The sequence below is a fragment of the Gallinula chloropus genome (genome assembly GCF_964237585.1).
Source record: "Gallinula chloropus genome assembly, chromosome: 1".
Classification (NCBI taxonomy): Eukaryota; Metazoa; Chordata; class Aves; order Gruiformes; family Rallidae; genus Gallinula; species Gallinula chloropus.
Window position 1 is genome coordinate 61,108,024 of NC_140085.1, and position 20,898 is coordinate 61,128,921.

The 20,898-nt window shown below is 39.8% G+C and overlaps 1 protein-coding gene across 3 annotated transcripts in view; it reads left to right on the top strand.

Annotated features, from left to right (window-relative positions):
• PPP1R12A (protein phosphatase 1 regulatory subunit 12A) overlaps nucleotides 1-20,117 on the top strand; it is a gene marked incomplete at its 5' end in the record, with an annotated part of 119,789 nt that extends 99,672 nt beyond the window's left edge. Inside the window, 8 exons of one of the 3 annotated variants that reach the window (XM_084279251.1) lie at nucleotides 520-638; nucleotides 1,280-1,345; nucleotides 4,219-4,235; nucleotides 4,984-5,104; nucleotides 6,116-6,220; nucleotides 7,107-7,154; nucleotides 11,510-11,560; nucleotides 18,471-20,117. In XM_084279251.1, the coding sequence (XP_084135377.1) occupies nucleotides 520-638; nucleotides 1,280-1,345; nucleotides 4,219-4,235; nucleotides 4,984-5,104; nucleotides 6,116-6,220; nucleotides 7,107-7,154; nucleotides 11,510-11,560; nucleotides 18,471-18,557 (614 nt within the window). In that variant the 3' untranslated portion in view covers nucleotides 18,558-20,117. Of the gene's footprint in view, nucleotides 1-519; nucleotides 639-1,279; nucleotides 1,464-4,218; nucleotides 4,236-4,983; nucleotides 5,105-6,115; nucleotides 6,221-7,106; nucleotides 7,155-11,509; nucleotides 11,561-18,470 lie in introns of those variants that run through there. The other 2 variants (XM_084279250.1, XM_084279249.1) reach the window with 2 other exon arrangements.
• Nucleotides 20,118-20,898: the final 781 nt, after the last annotated feature.

A 20,898-nucleotide genomic window follows, 5' to 3' on the forward strand; every position in this document is an offset into this window, starting at 1 on the left:
TCTTCCTCGGAGCAAAAATCGAGAGGACTGTGATGGAAAGGGGTACTACAGGAAGGACTTTTAAAAGGATTGTTTTTTTAAATACAGAATGCTTCCTGTAAACAAAAAATAGAAACTTGTTCAATGAGGAATGGTGGAAAATTCTCTTATTTTGTTCTTTATACATGTACTGACACTGATGTTTGAATTATTACCTGTCAGTTTTGAAAATTGCATTTTAAGTCCAATTTTGTAGCATATTACTATTGCACTGAAACATTTTGTTTAGTGGCTGAGATGGAAGTAGTTTTTGCAGTTGCTGCTTAAGAATTGGGATAATATTTACAGTGCTTCAGAGCTATATTCCAAGGAATGTAAATTACAGCAAATCCTGCATCGTGTTAATAAGCTCTTTAGTGAATTTAGTTCAGGCAAAAAAAAATTGAGTAAGTATTTTAAACACTGAGAAGTTGTTGGTTTGTTTTTTTTTTAAATGATGTTGTGTCATACTTAAATGAATAAGAAAGTTGTTATTCACAGAAGGGGGCAAAAAAGAGGAAGAAAAGGAAGAAGATAAGTCCCAGACTAAGTCTATAAGAGAAAGGCGGCGACCAAGAGAAAAACGACGATCTACAGGAGTTTCTTTTTGGACTCAAGATGTAAGTAAATGACTGCTACTGCTGACTTACAGCCTGAGCTAGAGTAGTACAGTACATCACTAATTCTTCTGGGAAGACTGTAGCTTGTTCAAGTTACCTATTTTCTGGTCTGTCTCTTGAAGCTGAAAGGTGTACAATCAAAATTAAGTTTTAAGTCATGTTGATAATGCTAAAAGAATTCTAGAGTGCTGTAATACCCATAACTTAATAGGAATTAATCGTAATGTAAGGAAAAAATCATCACTGGAAATTCTTTTTTTTATTGTATTCATGCTGAAACTGTAAGAATGAGACTCATTATCTCTCATGTTACAAGTAGCCATGTACTTACACCCGGAAGAACCCCTGGCAGATTAGATGGGTTCTAGCTGATGTTTCAGCTAATTCCCTTTCCCTTGTCATAGTGTGTAATTTTGTATAGGCAATATGTTCATTGCCAAATACAAAGTTCTGTTTCCTTTCTGTCTGGTATTGAAAACGTGTGCAGAATTTTCATCATGTATCCTGTATATTCTCTTTACATTTTAGTTAGGTAGAATTCTACTGCTCTTTGAGTTTCATATTAAAAATCTAGAATGCCTTAAAATCTCAGTAGGCTTTCAACAGTTTAATTATTTTTCCTCTCCCATTTATTTCCCCAGAGTGATGAAAATGAACAGGAACACCAGTCTGATTCAGAAGAAGGAACAAATAAGAAAGAGACTCAGGTAATTTCAAACGGATAATTACTTTATTAACTTCCTAACACATACATTTTGATCATAAATTCAATTAAAAGAGTACATATGTTAAAATTCATAAGAGTGCTTTCTGATTCATACCTTGTGGCTATGGTTTAGTGCCATTTCCTATGCATGCTGTAATAACAATTTTTAAATTATTAACTATGGCCAAACCTGATGTTTTTCTATTCCATCCTGATTATGATAGAATTAGCATCCAGAAACTGTAGGTGAAATTTCTGACACATAGATCAGGGACAAGCAGCAAGCTACAGGTAGGAGGTTTCAGCTTCTACACCTTGCAAAAAAAAAAAATCTTTGTTCCATCTACTTAGTTATTTTCAGACAAATTATGTCTAGTGACTTGCACACGCTAGTTAAAAACTTATAAATGAAACCCAGTGCTGTCAATAATGTAATTAACAAATAATATGCAAAGTTAATGTAGTGAGACATGACATATAAAGTTGAAGAGTACAGTGTACCTGATTTCTACTTGGGAGAAAATGGATTTCTGAACTTCCTCATTAGTTTTGTTAGAAAATCATTGGAAAACAGTGTAATGGGTTTGGTTTGATGGAAGAAGTCCTTGTAAATGGAATGCTGCTGACAGTAAGATGAGGAGGGGTTAAAAAGGAAGTAGTGACTTAAATTCTAGTATAAAATGGTTTAGTAGGATGTATTTGTTTTTACCTAAACCCTGGAGTAATGTACTCCAGAATGAGGTTCATTACTGAGGAATCTTAAAAAAAAATCATTCTGAGAAATATTTAAGGAAGTAATGGGAGATTTACAAAAAGGAGAGAAGTATCACTTGAGGTTTATTCCTCAGAATGTGCTTGTGGTGCTTCTGATAGAATTAGGTTCATAGAAAACTACAGGAATACAGTGGTTATTCAGGCCCAAATTTATAGATAAGAACTATAATTAAATGGGATGGTGGAGAAGGATCGACTTGGCTTGGTTTAGGAGTCAGAACATTCTCCTTGTCTGTATACTTCTCATAAAAGACTCTGGTAGTTTGGTTTCATTAGAAATCAGTATACTGTCAGGTTTGAGTTCATGGAGAACTCTGAATTAAATCGAATATGTGGACCAAGTTCACTGCCACGTAGCTACATAAAGTGATTTTCTTTTGTTGATATAAGCTCTCTTGTCACATGAGCTGCAGAAGGTATGGAAACAGTGTGAAACACACTTGGTGTGGTTTTGGGTTTTCTTCTCAAATGTTGCCAGACCTGTTATGGATATATTCATTCCCCCTGTGTAGCTGGAAAATTGTGTTTCTGCCATGGTCTCTGTGTGACTTAATCACTAACTTGCCTTTCCGTTCGGGAAGCTCCAGTGTAGCAGGGCAGTGGAGATCTGGGAGGTTTTCACATTCCCACGGCACCATGGGGAGTCCACCAGAAGCAAAGAAAAACAGCCTTTAGAAAGTGTATTTGTTAAGAAACAATGTAGGAATGGTTTATTTCTTGTGGTGGCTCTCCTGCATTGTAGGTGAAGGTTAGAAGGATCAGCTTAGCATTTTTCTGTATACTGCATTCCTTCAAGGTAAAGTCTCTCTAGACAAAGCTTCCTCTGTTTTGCTGAGGTGAGAAGAAAGCAGTGGAAAAGGGATTTTTGTAGGTCATTGATTACATGGTGGAATTCTGTAATCTCACACAGATCTTACTTAAACAGATGGTAATGCAAGATAAGTCTCATACTTAGGTGGAAGTTAATCTTGTGGCCAGTAGCTTTAAAATTATCCATGTATAGGTGTATGCCACCTAACTCTGGCCTTTTCCATGAAATCACTTGAATTCTTAGCATTACTTGTGCTCTTAACAGAAATTAGCAATGTTTTATTAGGAGTGGTTAGGCTACAGCACACGCTTTTGATATCCTGCATGTAGTAAAGGCACTTCAAGGTGTGAAAGGGGAAACTGAGTGTATTGTGGAGAATGTGTCTGTTTTCCTCTATGCAAGCTTTAAAAATACAGCTTCCTTCTAAAACCAACACACTCACATACACCCGAAAATACACCTATGGGGAAGTCTTCAGCCACTGGCTGTATTGGAGGGTGTCCAGGTGATGATAAATCAATAGAGTTTCTCGACTGAAATGTCTTCGCTGGAAATTATTATAATTGGAATGAATGATGGGTCTGTATTGACCCAGGGGGGAAAAAGGTTTGTATGAGTGATGTAATGCTTAGAGGGCTCTCCCTTACTTCTGATTAAATTTGGCTTTTCAAGTAAAGTGAGTCAACTTTGTGCCTGTGGATTCACCTGGAACAAATGAGTGAAGGAATAAGTGAATGAAAGTAATAGAAAAAATGAAATTATATCTTCTAGATTAAGTCTATTAAGTACTTTCTTGTCTTGTTGGTGTAGTAGCCTGTTTCATTCAAGCTGTGTAGAAATGGAGTTTTTGCATTTTATATTATTATTTTGAGCTGAAGCCATTATTATGTTGACCTTTCAAAACCCTGCTGCTAATGTTAGAGAAGAGGAAGGAGGAGCAGGGAATTCAGGGAACACTGTTTCTGATGCCTTTGGTAACTGGCAGGTGAATCACAGGCTGCACCGACTGCTGAAACGACTCCAGTGTTTAAGACAGCCCAGACTCTAAGGAGTGTAATGTTAACATCCTTGGAAATCACATTTTGGCAAGCACATTCTAGCACATATTTCCTTTCTGTTCCAGACATAACAAAATTGAAGCTTGACAATGTTCAGATAATACATACCATTGCACAGCCTATGCATTTTGATGTAACTGTTTAGCAATTTGTTCACAAATTGTTCCATGTTTTCTTTAATTAACCTATTGATCTATTATTTTTCTCTCTTTTTGCCCCTCCCCACCTCAGAGTGATAGCCTTTCCAGGTATGTGCAATTTAAACAAGTAGATTTAAAATTGTTACACTTTTTGTTCACACATATTCTCATTTTAAGTTCATGTGCAAATTTAGCTTAAAGCCCAGGGGAGTCAGCTGGGTTAAGCTTTAAAAGTTGCTAATGATATTTAACACTTGAATGGCCTACAGTTGTAAAGCTACAGTGTGAAATTAGTCTAACCTTTATTAATACCGGTTGCATAATGGGATAAAGACTTTGCTGAAGATTTGTTGCATTAACTGGTTCTGTTGAAATACTGGGATTCTCAACAGATAGCTTCGAAATCTCCTTGGTTTCTCAAATAAAACTTGGAGAATTCATCTAAGCCAGTATTTTGGAGATTATTTTTCAATATGAAAGCAATTGAAGTAATACACCTTTTAAAAATAGGTTGTCTTTCTAAATAGAGAAGAATGAAAGCATCTAAGCAACTAAGTCCTTTAAGACATGTGTAAATGTTTGCTTGAATTAAGTAATTTAATTTAAAAGATTTCTCTGCGTACAAGGCAGGTACTTAATGGGCAGGCTGCCGTTTGAAAACGTTTTCACACAGCGAAATCTTGAAGTGCAAAGATTAAATTTGCCTCAAACTAGAAGCCAGTGGTTTATAAACTAAACCACATCACTGCATCTGGTGGTTTTCAGCTGGGCAACGGCACGCTCCCAGCGTTTGGTACAGCGAGGGGGCTCTGTTGGAACACAAAGGAGAAGAAAAACGTGACCTTTCCCGTTGCAGATACGATACGGGGTCCCTCGGCGTGTCCTCGGGTGATCGATCGGGGTCGCAGAGTTACCTGGAGGATCGAAAACCCTACTGCAGTAGGCTAGAAAAAGAAGACAGCACTGATTTTAAGAAGGTATCTCACCCAGTAACTTTGCTGTGAAAATAGAGCTTCATTATTGTCTTTCACAAACTGTCTGGAAATAACCTCACATGCACCTCAAATGCTGCTTAAAGCAACTCAGCTGAATGGAGAAGCAGAGCAAGCACTACGGCTGGGGGAAATGCACATTACAAAACACCTTCTGGATTTTGCACTTCTTCAGTACAAGGGAGAAATCCAGAGATTTCCATTTTTTGTGACAAACACTATCTCCCCTTCCCTTCCCTTCCCTTCCCTTCCCTTCCCTTCCCTTCCCTTCCCTTCCCTTCCCTTCCCTTCCCTTCCCTTCCCTTCCCTTCCCTTCCCTTCCCTTCCCTTCCCTTCCCTTCCCTTCCCTTCCCTTCCCTTCCCTTCCCTTCCCTTCCCTTCCCTTCCCTTCCCTTCCCTTCCCTTCCCTTCCCTTCCCTTCCCTTCCCTTCCCTTCCCTTCCCTTCCCTTCCCTTCCCTTCCCTTCCCTTCCCTTCCCTTCCCTTCCCTTCCCTTCCCTTCCCTTCCCTTCCCTTCCCTTCCCTTCCCTTCCCTTCCCTTCCCTTCCCTTCCCTTCCCTTCCCTTCCCTTCCCTCGTTAAAACTGCTTTATACATATGTGAAGCCTTTTCTTCTGTGTTTGCTAGCTTACATAGCTACGATGTAAAAATTTGTTTAGATCTTGCTTTAAAGTAGAGGAGTTTGTCAAAAGAGTTTACTGTGGTGTCTAATCCGTGAACTCTAAAGAAAAAATAGTATCAAGTATTTTTTTTTGTATGTGTAAGGTAAGTTACGTGCCCCCTATGTGAAGTTGCTTGTTATTAGAAACATTTGGTAACGATACTTGAAAGAGCTTGTGAACTCTAAACATCTTTAAAAACTGTAACTGAGTTTTATTTCTTGGACTGTATATGTGTTTCTTCATTTTACACACAGCTCAATCATGGTTTTTAAATATTTCAGCTAATGTCACTGAATATTTTTTTTGGTATTTTTTAAAATGGATATTTTCTCTCAGCTTTATGAACAGATTCTAGCTGAAAATGAGAAACTGAAAGCACAGTTACATGATACCAACATGGAACTTACAGATCTTAAGCTACAGTTGGAGAAGACTACTCAGGTTTGTATAAACCAGAAAAGCCTGTACTTTGTTCACAAGGTAGATAGCAAGCTAGAAACACCCCAGGATATGAGCTACTCTTCACTAGGCGTCAGCTTTGTTTCTTATCCAAAGGTGGGAGGGAAGAAGCATACCTCTGTGCTTCTAGAGAGCAAAGAGCACAGAATTCTGGTCTACAGCTGTGACCAGAACGTGTGAGACTGCCACCTGCCTATTTAAGCAGTAGTGGTCCTTGCCATCATGTATCTGTAACTTCTTTGCAGGGTACGTAAGGATAAGCACTTTCTAAACTCTTAAACTTCCAGTCAAACTGTCAGTTGGGATTGATTGATTAATTCATAAACCTGGTGCTCCTCCTGGCTGGGTAGATAGCTTTATCTTAGAGCTAACAGAAGAGCAAATAGTGCACCCAGATAACTGCTGGCAGATAACAGTGCTGCCTACAGTACTATCACCTATGTACACAACAGTTAAATTTGTCTCAAATCTCTGTAGCAAAAGTGTGGCCTATTCTCAGATCATATTTGCCACCATTTACGTGTGTGGGTATTTCAGTGTCTTCCATGGGCACTCTCTAAGTGTCACTGAAGCACATCAAAAAGCTGTTTGGTTTGTAATGCTTTTAGATAGAAATAGTAACTTACTCCTATTTGCCAAAGGCTACATAGGGTTTTAATTACTTGGGGATGGTCACAAGGGAAGGGCATAATAAATCCACTTCATTCTTCCTTATTATTTATTTCAGCATTACTTCCCTGAACACACTTTAAAATACTTTTGAAGAGATACTTTGGACAGAGTACTAACATGTCCAGTTGAATTGTTTTTCCTCAGTTTTATGTTGTTTAAGAGCAAGTACCAATGTCTTTATTAATTTTGGTTTCAGAGACAAGAAAGATTTGCTGACAGATCACTCTTGGAAATGGAGAAAAGGGTGAGTTTCTGCCAAAGATTTCTTAAGTACTCCAGTTCAGGATTTGGTTTAGTTTGTTTTGCAACCCCTGACTTGGATATATTTTAATGGGACAGAAGCCTTCCTTATAACTTGCATTTTTTGGAAGATTTGGGGATTTTAGGTTTCAAAGTGGCAATGAATGTGAGATACTGTGAGATGGAATTAATCACAAGAACTGCCTTCAGGTTGCCAGTTGGTTCACAATAACCAGGTTCTAAACCCTGCTGCCTGCCCTCCAGGGATCTGCCGCTTGTTCCATCTCATCCCAAACAATGTTGGCACTCCAGAGGGTTGAGCAGATTCAGAGTGTTTCATCTTCTAATGCATTTCCAACATTCAGAGACTTTCATTTCCTCAGAGCTTTCCAAAGGCATCTGTGTTGTTTTACCAATTACTGTGGGTAATGAAGTAGCTGTTTCTGCCTCTCAGACCTGCTAATGATGTAAAATTAATGATAATACGCCTGTTTGCTTGTACTGTAACTTTTTCCAGAGGGAATATGATACTGGGGCCAGGAGGAAGAGGGGCATCAGGATCAGAGGAAACCCTGAATTGAATGGGAAAGGAGTCATGTCATAAATCCAGATGTGAGAGAGATTACAGGAATTATTTCAGAAGCAGGACACGTGATCATTTTAGGCTGCAGTTTCATGCTGGTTTAAAGTCCATCCCTATAAAAGTTTAGTTCCACAGCAACGCAAAGCGAACTGCGTTGGTTTTGTTGTGGTCCTGGATTCCTTCGTGACCCCTGTCCACACGTACTATTCTCCTCCCCTTGTCCTGGAGTGACACATGAGGCACTTAAACAGGAGGAAAACTTAATGGACTTTGACAGTAATAAGTTATATGATATATTTATTTATTTATTCCTGGCAAGCTTGACATTCACTAGTCTCTTACCTTTATTTTCCAGTATTTGAGGTTTAGAAATCAATGCTTAGTGGTACAAACCTGTCTGGTGTATAAACAAATACTTGGTAGATTTGAGAGGAGCACATGGAGATGTAGAAATGTTCCCAGGCACTTCCTGAAGTTCCATTATCTTTATCTTAATAATCTCCCCAGGTAATTGCAGCAGCCTTTTAGCACCTCTTTCTTCTTGATTTTTTTGGCATCCTGCTGCAGACAACGATTTCATTAGTAGAAAGGTTTCATCAGCAGCCTTAAGTGGTTTCTTGCTATGGTGGCCACACAAGTGAACATGTAATTATTTCATAGATACGGCTGCATCCATTATTGTATAGGTTCCATATTGCAGAGCATTCAGTACTGCACAGCTAGACATTACTCTGGGTTTAAACTGCTGCTTTGCTTTGTTCCCCCTAGTGGGCTGCTGCGTTTAAAACAAGGGGCTGTATCCGAAATTTTTACACTGTTTTTGTTCTTTTTTTGTAAAGACATTGAGTCCAAGAGCAAAATGCCTTTCAGAAACATTACTTTTCCTAAACACATCAGTACTAAAGGTAGCAACAATGCTGTATGGCTGAGACATGTTTTATACAAGATTTAGGAGATGTTCCTTGTATTTTATAATTTTAAACTTCTTTTCAGACAAGAATTTAAAATGGGAATTTATTACTGATTCTACTTCCCTTGCTGTTGATAAAGTCTGGAGTTACTTTCACTTTGAAAGTGACTGAAGCAGAATTCTCAGCTGCTCGTTAGCAATAGCTGATCTCTAGAAATAAGCTTACCAAATTCAGTTCGGATTGTGCCTCCTTAATAATTTTAAAGACAACTTTTTAATATGTCATCTAGCAGTTTATATAGAAACAAATTGTAGAGTTTTTTCTAGGTATACTTTTCCAAGTATATGACTTCACAAAAATAATTAGGCAATACGTATTATAAATATATATTTATAATATAAATTAAATATTATATATATTGTATTATATATAATATAATATAATTGGTTCTATATTATATTTATAAAAATATATTAGATATAATGTATATTTAATAAATATGTATACATATCCCAGCAATACATAGGCAAAAGTAAGGGCTTCATTAACAACCCATCACCCTGAAAAGTGCACTAAAAGTTCTTTGCAAAATTCCGTATGATGGATAATAAAACTCAAATGGCAAAGTTTTCATCCAGATCGGAATTCAGACTTGTAGGCACCTCTAGCCAGTTCCCCTGAATTCAGAATTCCTCATCTCAGAATTTGGGTTGTGGAGAAGTGTATCTTTTGGTGTTACTGGGTTGACAAGCATGTACATCTGGGTTTACTTCTTAATAATTTTATAACCAGGGTCAGTTTTTCCCCTGCATATGTCCCCATACATCAGTCTTACTGCATCAAGACTGTGGTTCCTACCTGCTTTGATAAATACAAACTGTTGTATTTTATAAGCTGACAAAGACTAGCACGTGTTTCTTCCATTTGGAGGCTTACAGGTGTTCCTTGGCACACCTTATAGAGTTGTTCACCTATATATCGTAAAATTTCAGACTGCTGAAATTCCAAACCCTTTCGTTGAGTCCAGGGACTAATTAATGCCGGCAGATCTTCCCAGGGAAAGAGCAGCATGTTACTGTGTTGGCATTTCTCAAGCCAGTTGGTAAAAGAGTGAGCAGCTCAGGAAGAAGAGCAGCAAAGCTTCATCTGACCAGAACAGGACTTTTTTTACGATAAACCTTATGTCTAGGCCAGTCCATTTCCCTTTATATAATGTGAAGTATACAAAGTTAATGAAATAAGGATTTCATTTAATTGCCTTTTGCTCCTAATAGTTGTTCTTAGACAAACTCAACAAGCTAGTTAAGCAAGTGCATCACAAGGACCAACGATTTTTAGCCACCTGAAATTTTGAATTTTATTTGGTCGTTCATGTCTTGGTAATCACAGCAATTGTCAAATATTGCTTAACAGAAGTGCTGATTAACATACCTTGTTCTACAGAACTAGTAGGTAACTGGTACATTCCTCAGTAATGTAGGATGGTGTGGGGGTTTTGTTAGTCACTTGCTTACTGCAGTTAACTTGCTAGTACTTACTATGCCCATTACTGTCAGTCAGTATCGTTATGGGAAGAGTCTTAACTCAGAGGAGTTGAGGACATTAAGTACTAACAACTGCAGTAATCTGTTACTTTGGGAAACCTTTGAAGTTGTTTGCTAAAATGGGAAAATGTTGGGGTATAACTGCACTATGATTAAACTAAATCCAAATGATTTATATCTGAAAGGTGACCGGCAAGAGTCAGTATCTACTGGGCGGTATGATCTAACCAAAGTTTTACACACCTCAGCCAATGCTGCTTGCTGTTTGCGTAGCACTGTTGTATGCAGATGCATATGTCCACTCCGCAATAATCTGTTGCTTTTGCCTTTCACACTTTGGAACAATCTGAATGTAGAGTTCTGATAACCTCAGCTGCTTTTAAACGAGACCCACTGCATTGTCTGACACAGGAAAGCAAGCAACCAAGCTGCAAACCCTTGAAGGCTATTGCATTAGCTGTTCATCTGCGTTGCGAATTAGGCTTCAACCAAGTAACGTCCTTTAGAAGTACAGTAGTGTGTCTGCACTGCAGGCTTGCAGCACAGTATAGAGAACCCTAAGCTAACTTTCAGTAAACTAGCTTGGGTATGTCATCAGGGTAATCAATCCAAAGTTCTCTCCAAAGGATAATTTCTTCTGCTTCTTAGATGAAAAAAGAAAAAAACCCAAACAAAAAACTAAAACAACAATAAAAAAACAAACCACAAGACCAGTCACCAAAACAAAACTATACTGGAAACGCAGAAAATCTTCCTGAAACATTTGGTCAAGAAGCAGGTGCTATTATGTATGTAGCTGGATTTCTCTGGTACTCAGCTGAACTCCTGTAACGGGAGTTTGGGGGTATCTACGCTACGCTGCAGTTTGTAGTGTGGAGAGATCCCAGTGAGCTGAGACAGATGTTTCTGCTACATTTGCTTGTCTCTGAAAGCTTACCTTTTTGTGCTTGTTTCTTTTGATAGTCTTGTTTGTTTCTGATCATTTTCTGCATTTCTTGTGTATTAAGCTATTACAGAAGCCTAGCTTATGAAAACTAATTTTTTTAAATGGTACTTAGAGCCTGTTTACATTTCTGTGAAGGAAGGGATATATTTTGTAGGACTTATTGTCCTTTTCTATATGTCTTCCTCCTCAGATACTAGAACCCCATATTGACAGAATTTCTATATATCACTGCCATCACAAGTTTCCTGTCCACACTGTGCTTTTGGTTGTATGATCTTTGAACCTTGAAGTATTTCACTGTTACCACAGTATTTACAAAGAGTAATTGTTTTCAAAATTGCTTTGTTCAGTGTTAACACGCATCTTTTGATTTAGGAAAGAAGAGCTCTAGAAAGAAGGATATCTGAAATGGAAGAGGAACTGAAAGTAAGTAAACTCTTGCACATTCAATTATTAATAACAAAGCGTATGGCTGTGTCAGGGCAACGTGTAGGCTGGTGGTTTTACCGGTCTCTATAAACTCATTAGAAAATAACTAAGTTACAGCTGCATTTCCAGGTCTCTCCTGTCAGGTAGCTTGTAGCAAAGCTGTAACACTGGTGTGAGCAGGCTCACCTGTAGGGCTGCTGAGGGGCCACTGGGACTTACACCCTCTGTAACACACTGGCGAACAAGGAACGTTCTGAGATGGTTGGACTGAAACGTATCTTGATCTAATCAAGATGGAATCACAGTCTCTGGTTTTGATGTTATGCTCTGCATGTTACTGACTTAAAAATAATGGTAGTATATAATTCCATAGATATCTAAGCACTAAATGTTGCTACAACCTTTATCTCGTGCTCTTTAAATGATGCATTAGACAACGTCATCACTATCAAAACTTTCTATAGAGTGAGTAAGAATCAGTTTTTAGTTAACCAGAAGCAGTGGAGAGATTTCAGATGCTGACAGATAAGAGCCATTTACTACATGCACTGGTTTCCTCCTTTTTTTTTTTTATTTTCCCAATTATGTATAAACTGGATCTCAGAGAGAGAAAACAATACATTTCTGGCTGCTTTTTTTTTTTAAACCAGTCATGGCATGACTTTTCTCATTTCCTGGTTCATCAGTGTGATGTTCTCTGATATGATTAGGGGTGAGAAATTCCACTGGTTTGTTTTTTAGTATATCCTTGGTGTCAGTCAAACTGATAGAATTAAAGTATGACTAGAAAACTAGCAGAACATGATGAAATGAAAAACATTGTTGAACTCCAAAGTTTGAAGTAAGTACTGCTGTTTTGACATTCATCTTTGGCTAATAAAAAGTTACCTTTCAAGCTCATTTTTGAGCTCCCTCTGGTGCTTGAAGACGGCATTAACTTCCAAATACTTCTCAGCCAAATCCCTGCACAAAGTTTTGTTGAAATAACTGAAGCTGGCAGGCAGAGGTTGGTGGAAGGCAACCACCGTGCCTATAGCTCCCTTGGCTTCAGGCCAAGAGCGTTTCTCTAAGGGAAGACACAACATCTGTTGTTCCTTAGGGGTCTTTAGAAGTGAAATATGTAGAAATCAAACTATGGTGGAAGAAAATAATTGGGAAAATAATTGTCTGAGAGCGGAAGACAGGATGTGACCTTCTAACATCAATCTGTCGGTTCCTGTCAGGGAAGGTTGGGCTTCTCAGAGAGACAGAGAATGCAAATGTGTTGGAGTTTTGGGTTTTTTTTAAAAAAAGCTTACTTTCAGTAAGCAGTATGTGAAAGTTTTGAACTAAAGATTTAATACTCTTCCTCCCACTTGTTGTGCCGCTGTGTAAATGTATGTTACATGTGCCATTATTTACAGACTTTTGAATAGGAGAATTCATTTGTGCAATTAGGATGTTAAGTAAAGAATTCCTGGAATAGCTCTCATTGTTAATGTATCCTGAGCTGTTTTGGAAAGCTGTGACTAATCACTGCTGGTTCTTAGATTGCTTTTCAAGAATGTGCCACTTGTTTGATACTTTCCTTTCACAGTGACTTCTCTGCTTTGAACAGGACTGTCTCTTCTACATTCTCTTTCAATTCTGCTCATCTCTAGTTCTTTTAAAGATAATATATCTGTGGTTTTTTTCCCATTTTCACTCCTATTTCTTTGATTCCTGCAGAACCTGCAACAAATAAAGCAGATTCAGTCTTTGAGACACATAAATGAGCGACTGGTGACTGAGAATAGGGCCTTGACCCGCGTGGTTGCCAAGCTGTCAGGGTCCTGTAGGCAACTGCACTCTGTGGACTTGTAATTTCTTCCTTCTCCTTTGTGTAGCCAGGCAGGTGTTGACCTTCAGTTTGTGTTTGGGTAGAATTTTACTATTAACACTGGTGTGCTGGAGACTGACTTAACTGCTGCGTGGGTATGGGAGTGTGGCTACAGCATGGCGGCCGGTGCACCAACTACAGGTGTGGCAGGTGCGTTGGTGTGCGGTGTGGTATTTGTCCTTACTAGCACTGCAGCTTGTCCTCCCTGACTTGAAGTGAAATTGGCAGCGATCCAGGGGACCTTTGACACCTTAAAACCTTGGCAACAATTGAAAGGATTGGAGTCGGCACTGGGATCCACTGAAGTCACTCCCTCCTTTTGATGTTTGAGTAACTGCTCAAACGGATAGATTTGCCTCTCCTTTGCTGGCAAATTGAAATTAAGGCTGGAGCTTTCTTACCACAGCATAATTGAACTGCACAAAATTGATACAAATCTAGTCCCAACTAAAGAATGAGAGGTGGTTTCAGTACTGCCCATTCCTAAACACTTATGTTGGCAACTTTTTTTTCTTACCTTTGTGTGTTTTAGTGTTTAAAGGGGAACAAAGTCCTTTCAAAAATGTGTTGGAACTTTTTGAGTCAATTAATATTTTCATGCATTAACTTCCCCTGTGGTTCTGGCCAATCCTTATTTTTATCTAGACAGCTTAAAATCTCCAGTTTCAGCACTGAGTTAAGGTTACTGATTTATACTGCTGTATACATACGTGTGTGTGTGTATATATATGTATTCTGGACCAGAATCTTAGCGTGAAAGGTCTGTACAAACACAGACACAGAAAGCCTGCCTGGTATATGGGATTGGTTCGTACTTACTGGGTCGTCTGGTTCACTCTCCTTCTGTTAAAGGTATGAACTGCTGGTTGGAGTTTCATCTTGGGGACAAAAAGAGGAAAAGCCTTTGTGTGGTCCTTAGTGTTATGGCAGGGCTGTTTCAGAAACCCACAGGAGGCTCAAAACTTCTATGAGGAACAAAATGCAGGTTCATTCCAATTCCGTATGCCTTTCTTCCTCTTCTTACAACTGTATGGGCTGGAGGTTCTAAGATGTGTAGGTAAAACCCCAAAATTTCCTTCTGCACAGTGACTCTTGCTAAACTGATTCCCTTCTCCATCCCCCTTCCCTCTTCAAAGCAAAGCAGTGAGTGCACAGTTTGTCATTCTGCTCAGAGTCCAATCCCGAGTTTTCCCCCACTAAGAGACATGAAATAAAGAGAAGGCTTATCCTTTGGCTTCATGTCTTCCTGGAGTTGGTTTAACAATAGGATGTGGATGGAAAGCTTGTTCCTGGTCCAGGCCCTGCATTCCTCAACCTTCCTTTGTGTTAACCCGTGCTGAGCGAGTTGAGTCAGCTCACTGACCTGGCTGAAAACAAATCCCTTCATTCTTTATATTACTTGAGCCATCTCACCCCAGCGTTGTTGAATCGCTAAGCCAACAGGCAGAAAGCAGCAGGAGCGTAGGGCTGCCTGCGAAGGGAGAGCTGTCCCTTTAGGGCATCAGCTTCAGCTAACAATGTGGTTTTTCAGCACATTGGCTGAGCTAATCTGCTGACAGCTGTCCACAGCCACACGTCCATACCATCTTTTTTTGCTAGCACTGGCATTCCTTTAACCATGGTAAGCCTGTCCAGGGTGTTAGCCCACAGAAAACTGTTCCGTATTCCTTTTTGTAGGGGGAGTTTTCAACAGCAGATCACTGTGGGGCTCACTAGCAAAAGAAAAGCAGCGGGAACACAGCAGGGTGGCTTGACGCTGATGATGGTAGCTTAGCCATGGCACTGGGCCTGATTCAGCTGAACAGGTACCTTAGCAGTTCTTGAGCTTTTTATCATCTTAAATTACAAAGCCATTTCAGAGGTAAAAACTGTGAAATCCTCCAGTGAACACAGACATTACAGTTACTGTACGGATCTGAGTTGGCTCCACATGTCAGGCGAAGAATTATCTGCTCTCTACAGCACTGCAGAGTTACGAGTTAGTCATAAAACAAGCAAAACAGCACATCTGCAACCTCATCCAAGAGCCTCAGCACAGGAGGACGCTTTGGTAGTTTTGTGAGAAGCACATCAGCATTCAAAGTGTTAGGTCCAGTATCTAACTGCAATTTTACTGGATCTACCCCAAAGCTTGGGGTTTTATTTCCCTGCCCCTGCACATCAAAGGTGTGCGGTGTCACCTTATGAAAAGTTTGAGAACCTGGTGTGGTTTAACCCAGCCAGCAGCCCAAACAGTTGCATGGCTGTTCCTTCATTCATTCCCCCACAGTCAGACAGGGGAGAGAGCTGAAAAGGGGGAAAAAACCCAGAAAAGGTAAAACTTGTGGGTTGAGATAAAGTCAGTTGAATAGGATAACAGAGGAAGAGAATACAAATAGTAATAATGCAAACGAGGCACAAATGCAATGGCTCACTGCAGGCAAAAGGAAAACAAACCAGCCCGATGCCCAGTCTGTTTCCAAGCAGTGATCCCGCCTCCCAGCTGCCTTCCCCAGTTACACCCAGAGCATGATGTTACTTGGTAGGGAATAGCTGTGCTCCCCCAGCTCCTGGGCACAGGGAGAAGCTGAAAAGTCCCTGATTTGACATAGACACTACACCTACCTAGCAATAACTACAATCATCAGTGTGTTATCAACACGATTTTCATCCCAAATCCAAAACACAGTGCTGTACTGGCTACTAGAAAGAAAATTAACTGTCTCATCTGAAACCAGGACAATACCATAGGAATGCGCTGCTCCCAGAGAGCAGTGCAAATGTCTTTGGCTGGCTTTAAGGTATGTGGGGATTAGCAGAGATGGGAAGCATAAATATTTTAGGTTACGTGAGCTTATCCTTCCTCATCAGTCTCCTGTTACCCACAACTGCTTTTGTCTCTTACCAGTCTCCCCTTATTCTTTACTGGACTCACAACAAAAGAGAAAATATTTTCTTAATACGTATTCTACCTGTGAGTTTAATCAGGATTAAAGGTCTGCCTACAGAGATTTGCAGCCATGTACTGGGTTACATTAAAGCTCTGAATTTGAACAGTGGCTTTGTTGTTAAAATAGCTCACCAGAAGACACACCAGTCTGGGTCTGCCCATGTGTAATTAAGCATTATGGGCCGTGGGTCCCTAGTCAGTGAGCTGGGAGAGGGCTCTGAAGCGGACCTTGAGGGTCCTTTGGAAGGCATTACAGGACAGTGGCTGCTGAGATACACACGTAGCAATAACAAAACCAGGCTCCCTGGCTTCCTGGGGCACGGCTAGGTGAAGGCTGCAGTGGTTTCACCCAGGATCTTTGGTGCGAAGTCCGTAACGGAACAAAACAGAGGGAAAGGAGTTGTGTGCTTTGCCCTGGCAAATGGCTGTCAGTGTTTGCAGGTACACGTCACAGAACAGCCGCGGGTTTACCCTAGTGTTAGAGGTGTGTGCACAAGCGCCCCGTACACGTGCCTGTTGGCCGGGTAGGAGCACGTGTATCTCAGACAACGGTACCTGGTTTTTACAGCTTAGAAAACTTAACACAGGTACTACTTGAAAATTGCCAAAATGATTACTTGTGTTGCCCAAACACCTTGACACGGTTCTTGTAAGTAACAGCCTTTTTTATAGCATTTTCTGTTCAGAGCACAGCTCACTTGACTGTAATGGAAGCTCCCCTCTGACACTGTGAAGGGTGTAGGGGGCTTGCCATAAGCTTCACCATGGGGCAGAGTTGAAACCCAGGTTAACAGAATGGCTCTTACTTACTCTGTGGAGACCACCCGCTTTCCTCTCATGATCTCCTGTCGTTTTCATTTCACATATTCTGACAACAGGAGGCAAATAAAGATCTTACAACCTCAGTCATCTTCAGTGCACCCTTGTGTTGTACCCTGCAAGAGGGCCTACTGTCTGGTGAGCTGAGTGATGACAGGAATCCTTTGGAGGACGAGGGTAGAGGAAGCCTCTGGTGTAACGCACAGTTAATTCACCCTGCATTTTTAAACATCTCAGTTCTTTCTCTTCTGTTAGAATATTCTGCATATAATGGTGCTGAAAGTATAATTTCAGTTGAAAAGAAACGAAAGCAAAACTGGCAGCAGGGAAGTTTCACCATGACAGTTTTTGCAGCCGTTGTTACACAGGTCACCGGCTGGACTTAGACCTTACGCACACACTCGCACCTGGGGTTACTGAGTAACCGCTCTGCAGGAGAGTAGGCCTTTGCCTCCTGTGTAAGCCTGCTGCTAGAAACCATGCATGTAATTTAGCCACGAGTACTACAGTGGTTTGTTATCAGTGTGTGAACGCAGATACGGAGAACTGCTGAGATTATTTCTGGCCTCTGACAAGTGGTACTCTCCCAGTCCAAACCTCTGTGCGCTGACTTGCCTTCCTGTCCTGTCTGATCCTGTCCAACTCTCACCTCACTTGGCTTCTGCCTTCCAGCTTTTGTGCCTGTGTGTCACCTGTCTCCTGTGGCAACCTTAACTTGCCATCTCCTAACCCGTATGCCCGCGTGTGCAGCCTGGTGTTTCCGGTGACCCGGTGTTGCGTGAACCGAGCTATTCAGGGCTGTTATCTCTTTATAGGCTGTGCGCTTCGACAGGAGCTCGGAAGCGGCTGGGAGATTAGTGCTATGAGCTAACCAGCTGAATCACACTCTGTCTGATCAGGGTGAAATCATCCAAGAGCAGAGTGGTAGATGTGCTTAGCCACAGCATGTTCTTGTGAAACGGGGCGAGTGCAGTACAGCCAAGCCTCCCTAAATAGGTGGTAATTAACTTTCTTTTCTTGTTTTGCACTGAAATTTCAAGCATTTAAGGACTTTTCCTCACACTACTACAAATGCTTTCTTAGAGGCTTGTTTTCCGCCAGGGGAATGAAAACTCCCAATCTATGACTCTTCCCTGTATCTTGCTCAAAGATGAGGTTTTTCTGAACCACCGATAGGAAGGGGGAGGACTGCTGAGATGCTTAAGCTGGATAAAGTTTTTTACCCCCAGTGCTTCCCTAGTCTTGCTGCCTTTACTTGGGGGTGCAACAGCAAATAACCCACCGTCTTTCGTTTTTCATAGATGCTACCAGACCTGAAGGCAGACAACCAGAGGCTAAAAGATGAAAACGGGGCCTTGATCAGAGTTATAAGCAAACTTTCCAAATAAAGGGTTTACTACAGCAGCAGATAACGGTATTGCACATCACTAGTAACTCCAGTGGACCACGGTATGGCAGTCGCTGGAAGTGCGGGAAGATCCCTCGGAGACTGTCATTTTCAGATATCCTGCCAAACGCCCTCTTACCTGTGTGTTTTTTTGTATCAAGATCATTGTTTCTGTTAAAATGCAGCTGCTGAGAAGATAAAATGACTGAGAAATCTTGTTTACAGCTACAGCATAATAAGGAAAGTGTTCAAGGCCAGATACGCCTCAGATATTTAACCAGTAAGCCTTAGTTGTACATAAAACACTTTTACATCATGACAAGCTTTCAGCTCTCACAGAAGACAGTTACTCAATAATGTTTTTGTTGTGCCACAATTCCCAGGTTGGTTTTTTTTTTTTTGATATACTCAGTTTTATCTTTAAATCTTAAGTTTGGATTTTTTTGTTTTCCCTTCTAATTATTCATGTACCAGATTTTCTTGTACAGTGTTTTCACGGCTTTACCATTTGCAGAGACCACACACCCTTTTAAATTACATATTTGTATAGCTACCTAGAGTTGTGTTGTCCAACCACCTGGAACAGAGATGTTTGGTGGAACATTTGCTTTCACTGTTTGTGCAATATGCATTTATTTCCTATACAAGATGCTTTAAAAGTCAGTTGAAACTAGAAATATTTTAAGAGTCCTGTTTTCTGCCTTTATTGGTCACTTTAAAAGGAAAAAAAAAAGAAAAAAAGAAAAAAAAGAAGTTTGTAGTGAAAGATGTTAGATCCTGTAATCGTCACATTCATCTGAGCAGGTACTGAGTGATGCTGTATATATAAATGTGTACTGGTTTGATTTTTTTCAGACCACCACGTGGCATGCTTGAATATATTTCCCTATTGCAAATGTCTGTTAATGCAAATTAGGCTACTCCAGAATAGTGTGTTTAACAAAATCCATTAATTTTTATGGCATAAAGGATTTAGACATTGTACATTGTATGGAGCCCTATCTTTACAAAAGGTCTAAACTATATAAAATATTATCTTTTCCTCCCTTTTTTTTTTCATTTGATAGTGTTCACCATAATAAAAAAAAAATTGCATAAATATAACTGCTTCACTACATTTCACATACCTGTATTTATCTGAGTGCTGTCCAAAACTGTTGTGCTAGCCAAAGTAATGTACTAAATCATCTGAAGAACATAACCCGTTACACTCACATTAATGTTTATATGCACTGTTGTTGCCATGCGAGAAGGCATCCGATTTGATACCACCACCATCATGTCAGACCATTTTATACATTTCAGTGGCCTTTAAAAACAAAACAAAGTACTCAAGTGAAGATGCTTTTGTTAGAAACAGCTTTTATATTTTCACTAAACCATTCAAAGCCCGACATCCTATTGGCACATCGGTTATTGCCTAAAACCACTGAACAGATCCAGCCATTAAAACAAATTGTACATTGTAAAGCTTGTAGTAGCTATTGTATTATTGATTATATTGTATACTATATTAAATGTGAATTTGTACCCCTTCATTTAAAAAGGTCATTGTGTTCTACTGCCTACTTGGGGGCAGGGGGTAGGGGGGTGGGGAGTTTTACGGGGGTGGGATACGTTTTGGGAAGGAAGACATGATGTCCTCTCTCTGTTGATTGGTTTTTTGAAGATGTAAGGTTATGCTCTTACTACCAAGCTCAGGATTTCTTGATTTTAAAGGTACACAGATAGTTTGAGGTATCTTACTGTAATTGATCTGTATGAGAGGTGGGTCTGAACCATAGGGACTTCCATTGTCTTACCCTAACAGAAAATAAGGAATGGAATGGCTGCAACGTATTGAGTTCTGTTACAAAAGAGTTAGGCATATTCTGGATTATATTTGGTAAAGTTTGGGTGCCTGTGAATGATTAAATACGTGTTTCTAATATTTTAGTGTTTTATATTTAGGTTATTTATTCTTTATATCTAAAAAAAAAATGAATGGCTACTGTGCTATATTGATTTTATTGGTAGTACTGAGCAGACCTTGTATCTGCATGAAACTAGTTGCAAAACCCACTATTTTGGAAAAAAAAAATGTATTTTGACATATACAAATAAAATGAATACAAACTATTTTAAATGTGTGAAAGTTTTCCTGAGGAGACGTTGGAATTTGTTACGGATTGAAAGGATGTTATAAGTTTGCTATTTAAACTCTTCGGTGGGCATTTTTCCTTCGTCGCGCTACTTGGACGCGGAGTTCAAGTACCTCTCAAAGATTGTAACCGAGTCGTGATGATATTTGCACATCGTTGTACATGCACAGCTGTAAATGCAACAGTAAAGATGCCATATTT